Genomic DNA, 5,693 nt, shown 5'->3' with positions numbered 1-5,693 from the left:
CCTCTTTTCATTTTTTAGGTCAGGCAAAACAAACATGAGTTAGTCGACAAAACTCAGGGGAAATATCATCTAATCGAAAAATAGTAAACCAGGAATGATAACAGTACTATAAACATCAAACTTCAGTATATTTTGCACAAGGAAACATGTGAGTTTCTTCCTAGTATGCAAGTCATTCATATACCACAAAATGTGTGAGATAATATTTGCAAGCACTTCATACATCAAAGATAGTAAAACCACATCTTGTTGGATGGGCCAGAAACAGAAGAACGCGATAGGACAGCACCTAGTAGAAGGAAGAATGACAAAACCTACAGTGTAGTCGACATCTCTACGAAATGAAAGAGGTGACTACACTAAAATAGATAAGCTGTTAGCACACACACCGAAAACCTTTTGAAGGCTTATGGTTTTATTAAATGTTGAAACAGGCCTAGTCCAAGGTGGTGGGCATTTACTTTCTCTAGAGGAATGGTTAGGAGGTAAAGCCAGCATAGATCATACTAAACGGTTTTATATTCTTATAAATCTGGAGAACATGGAGAAGAAGAGAACAAGGTCAAGGTTTTAGAAGCTTAGAGGTTGTCTATGATACATATATTGCGAAGATGTTAAACCTTAAAAATTAACTTTAGCCGAATACATTCACAAGGCCAAGCTGATCTAGGACAAGGGAAATAACAAACACAAAGAATATTGTTTCAATTTGCACAAATCGCATGTTCGCTGAGGGCAATTCTTTTGACAAATATATTTACTAGTAATAATCAGTATCAGACATCTGAATCATCTGTCAATGACGAAACAGAGGGGGATGTTGAATTGGGGGAGAGAATACAATATATCAGCGTCTCGGGGACCAGCAAGCTCTGTGCTAGTCAATTGTACTCACTCCATTCATAATCTTTCTAGGTCACCAATCAGATGGAACCCCATTGTATATATGGAAGCCATAATAATGATAACAATGGTAATTTCACTACAAAGGGAAACAACTTGGTAACTCGTACAGCTGAGAGAAACAGTCATATTTACCCGCCCAAGTTAACAGAACCATCCTTCATCAGCTTTATGCTCAGGCTATTAAATCTCCCTCTTGAGTAATGTCGTGAAGCTTTTCTCCAATCTGTGCCAGTTTTCATCATGGCTACAAATTCATCATAGCTTATAAGTCCATCCTGAATTGTGGCAAATTGTGGTTATAATCTATTCCAGGCCCTACCCATATTCATACTAAAGAATTTATTTTCACCTTATCCCTGTCAACCTCCTGAAAAATGTCATTTGCCACATCTGCACTATCATCTTCGCCATCTTCTTTCAAGGCATCCCGAAGCTCCCCAGGCTCAATGTAACCATTACAATCTTTGTCAAAATAGGAGAAAGCTTTGTGAAGATGCTCATCGTTGGAAATCTTCTGCATATGGAGTGAAATAGCAAGAAATTCTCCATAGTCCAATGTTCCTTTACCATTTGCATCCACCTGTCAGGAAGAAATGAATAAACATCGGCAATAATATGATTAGTAGACACAAACAAACAAAAATTCATACACATACAGACAAAGAGACGGGACTATTTCTTTTCTCAGTTGATGATTTATGTTATACTACTGGTAGGGAGTTCAAGGACAGGGTATTTGAAGCTTCAAACATAAATCACTATGTACAGAAGTCCTGACGCAGATACCTGGACGCATGTTACATTAGAAAATTAGAGTGACAAAGAAATAAGTCACAGTAAGGTCAAAGTAAACCAAAGGATATCTCTTTTACAGATTCCCAATTATATTGTTCACTGAGAATGGGCCTCACAGCAACGAATAAGTTGTGTTCACAACTTGTAAAAGCACGAGTTTAAGACCCATAGATCAATTTTCCACACTAAAAACACTAGTTTTCATTACATTTATTCACACCTTCGCAATTATAGGCAAAGTAAACCAACGACCAACCCATTCAACTGCTTAACTTGCATACACGAAACTTGGATCTAGGTCTAAAAATAAAGAAGATGTTCTACACTAATGGCCACCATCACAAATTTATCAATGTGAAGCAATGGCTGTACGTGTACTGGGTTAAAAGATGGCAGACTTACAGCTTCAATGAGCATTTGTATTTCTGTCTCTGTCATCTGTGAGTTAGAATTTTTTAATCCAGCCTTAAGTTCATCAGTTGAAACAATACCATCACTATCAGTGTCTATCCTTGCAAAAATATCTTTGATTCCTTCAACTTCTTCATTAGATAAGAAATCAGCAATGACCTATTAAAAGACCGAAAGTAAATATCTTTATCTCCAAAAATGAAGATAGCTAAAGAGATTGAAAAGGTTGAAATAATGAACCAACCCTAAGGGCCTTTCGCTTGAATCTATTCATCAAGGAGAACTGCTTCAGTCTTGACTTGACAACATCTCCAAGAGGAACATTTGAAGCCTTCTTCGCATTTAGGAGCCAGGGATGCTCTGTGAACCAAATTATGTTATAACCATAAAACTGATCCATATTCCCAGTTTTTTCTAAACAGAATGCATGGCCATGCTAGATAGGTGACTCTATAAACATATAGTGTCATTTAAAAACCACTGAATTTGATGATTGGATTACTAAATACACAATGATGCTCTATAATGTTCATGATGATAAGGTAACAACCATATACAAGAACTTGCATAGGCTAACCCCATAGCATGACCAAAGTAGCGCTCGGAATTAAAGATAAAGATAGTAAATCACTCAGGATGGACAAATAATCAGCATAAGTAGGGACAATCTTTGTATGTTTCAGGCTATAGGAATGTATGCATGAAACACTATTTCCCCTAAACTCAAACCAAGATGTTACACAACTAATAGAACATGAATGTCTCACTATAACAGTTAAAAGAAAAAATTTGTAGACCATCAAGTTCAAACCATCATCCCTTACTTAAATGTCAACAATTCATCACAGTGTATAACATACCAAGAACTTGTTGTGCTGTCAGTCGGAGCTTAGGATCAGGTTCAAGCATCTGTCTTACAAGGCTCTTAGCACTGTCAGATATACTGGGCCATGGTTCGCGTTCAAAGTCGATTTTCCCACGTATGATGGCCTGGGCTACACCTTGCTCGGACTCTGCAGAATAATTGATTAAATGCAATGTCATTTTGGATACTTCATATCCTATGGGTTGTTAACATTGGTATTGAATGTCAGGACATGTGATGCCTGCTGACAAAGAAAGCCTTATTGGCAGGCATTTACAAGTACTACTGTATACAATATGCTGTATGCAATAGCTAGTCATGGTTGCTAGAATATCTGTTCACAAAAGATATGATGGATGGAGACAAGAGGAGAGAAAGAAAATTGTAAGTTACCTGCCCAGAAGGGAGGAACCCCACACAACATGATATAAAGAATGACCCCTGCACTCCAAATATCTATTTCTGGCCCATAATTTCGCCTGAGTACCTCCGGCGCCATGTAGTAAGGGCTCCCAACAATTTCAGAAAACCTCTCACCTAGAATCCAATAGTTATTCTTTTATTCTTAAGATGGTCAAAGCAAAGGACCACATACAACATTATGAACAATGGCTGAAGCCCGTTAGACATGATACTTTGACATACAAGCATATAAACTTGTTTAATGAAAAAATAATGAAATGACAGACACGAGAAAAGTCGTAGAGTGTCTTTATAGAAAATGATGATGCTGTCTTGAGGAGAAACAAATAAACAAACTTATAAGACTTATATTTGAGAAAATGAGGGTTCACAGCATACCAAACCCAGTAGCATCCTACTTCTATTTTAAATAGTCACATGGTTGTGTACCTCACTTACTCACTGTTCTATATACACAATATTGTATCTACAAGACCCTAAATATAACACAACAGACTCTGATACACGTCAAAGGTGAAATGGCATGCATATACGTAAGGAAACCAGAGAAAGGGGAGAAAAAGTGTGAAGATTGGGTTTTTTTAGAAATATAATTATTATTTGCTTAATTGAAATATCAAAACTCTTTTATAATTGAAAAAGAGACCTAATCCTGTTATGGTTCGACTCTCCTAATCTGATCCGGGAAAGAACCTCAAAGAAAAGTCAGAAGGAAATAAATTCTTGAGTCGATAATATGACTTAAGATAGACTTGACTCTATAAGGAAATAACTAAACATAATCTTGGAATTAAGGAGGGTCATCCGTGTGTGCGCGTGGGCTTGAGGGACTGCTGCTCAGTCAGTTGTGCATATCAGATTCGCAACCTGAGATAGCAAGAGCCCCACCCAAGGAATAGTAGCTTCACTAGCAGAGCAGAGCAGTGCTACAAGGTTCCTTTTCTTACAAAACTGCTGTGTCAAATCATATTCTACATTTTTTTTTTAAATGATCATAATATTACTTGCTACTCTTTTGATCATAACACAATCTTCTACTTTAGTAGTAGTACATTCAAAAGACGATCTATGGAGGCAATGATGGCACTAAAGCTCTTTCGATATCTAAGAATTTGCAATTCTGTACCAGACAACGAGTTAAATAGTAAGCCAACAACTTGCCAGTGATTCCAAATATTGAAAACGAAATGGAGTACTATTATTGGACCAAACCTGGCTTGAAGAAAATAGACAATCCGAAATCAATCGCTTTAAGAGGCGAATTTTCCTTCTTATTCGAAAACAGGAAATTCTCAGGCTTCAAATCCCTATGAATAACCCCATGCTTGTGGCACAGCTGCACGACCTCCACAACCGTCCTGGTCACCGCAGCCGCCGCCCGCTCCGTGTAATGCCCCCTCGCAACAATCCTATCAAACAGCTCCCCTCCCTCGCACAGCTCCATCACCAAATGCACGGCATTCTCGTCCTCCCGCGCCTCTTTCAAGCTGACTATGCTCGAGTTCTGCGGCAAATGCTTCATTATCGCTACCTCCCTCCTCACATCCTCCACATCCACCGCCGTCCGCAGCTTCCGCTTCGAAATCGACTTGCAAGCCAGCATCTCCCTGGTTTCCCGCTCAATGCACAAATAGGTCACCCCGAATTCCCCCCTCCCGAGCTCGCGATCGAGTAAATACTTCTCCTCGATATTCTCCTTCTCCGCATCCGACAAAACGGCGATTGGCTTCTTCGTGTTTCCGGAGGACTTATCCTTCCGGCCGGGGTCGTGGCCGGAGAAGTTTCCCGACTTGACGTCTTCTCTGGCGACGGCGGCCGGAGATCTACAGCAGTTCCCCATTCACAATTAAGTTTGGTCAAGTAAAAACCCTAGATGTAGCTGAATCTCGGATTTAACATTGAATGTATGTAAAATTCTCGCATAGAGTGTGTGAATTTCTCAGCCAGTGTGTGTTTGAGGGCTCACTCAAGGTTAGCTGGGTTGGAGCAACGGTTCGTTCAGATATTTTTGTTTTTGTAGAGAGATCAGTAGTAAAACTTTTGTAAATGGGATGAGTTTTAAAGTACCGCTGGATAGATAGAAGAATTGAAACGTAAGAGGGAAAAAAAAGTAGTGGGAGTAGTATTAGTAGATTCCACATAGTAAAATAGAAAGATTCAAGAATTTCTATTTTTAAAGGACAGCTTAAAATGAAAATAGTTTCTATTTTTAAGGGACGGTTGTAGTATCTAACTTTTCCTACTAACTTTCTATTACTTCCTATGTCCTACAATAGGAGTCATATTTGGTGTG

At 38.7% G+C, this 5,693-nt stretch overlaps 1 protein-coding gene across 1 annotated transcript; it reads right to left on the bottom strand.

Annotated features, from left to right (window-relative positions):
- Positions 1–681: 681 nt before the first annotated feature.
- LOC121792098 (calcium-dependent protein kinase 13-like) lies at positions 682–5,449 on the bottom strand. Its single transcript, XM_042189903.1, has 7 exons — positions 4,613–5,449; positions 3,371–3,514; positions 2,973–3,125; positions 2,357–2,472; positions 2,104–2,271; positions 1,256–1,486; positions 682–1,181 (listed from the first exon to the last, which is right to left on the bottom strand). Exons 1-7 carry the CDS (start codon positions 5,238–5,240, stop codon positions 1,035–1,037), a joined length of 1,587 nt encoding a protein of 528 aa, XP_042045837.1. The 5' UTR covers positions 5,241–5,449; the 3' UTR covers positions 682–1,034.
- Positions 5,450–5,693: the final 244 nt, after the last annotated feature.

The sequence above is a fragment of the Salvia splendens genome, chromosome 2 (assembly GCF_004379255.2).
Source record: "Salvia splendens isolate huo1 chromosome 2, SspV2, whole genome shotgun sequence".
Classification (NCBI taxonomy): Eukaryota; Viridiplantae; Streptophyta; class Magnoliopsida; order Lamiales; family Lamiaceae; genus Salvia; species Salvia splendens.
This window is presented reverse-complemented; position numbering and strand designations above follow the sequence as displayed.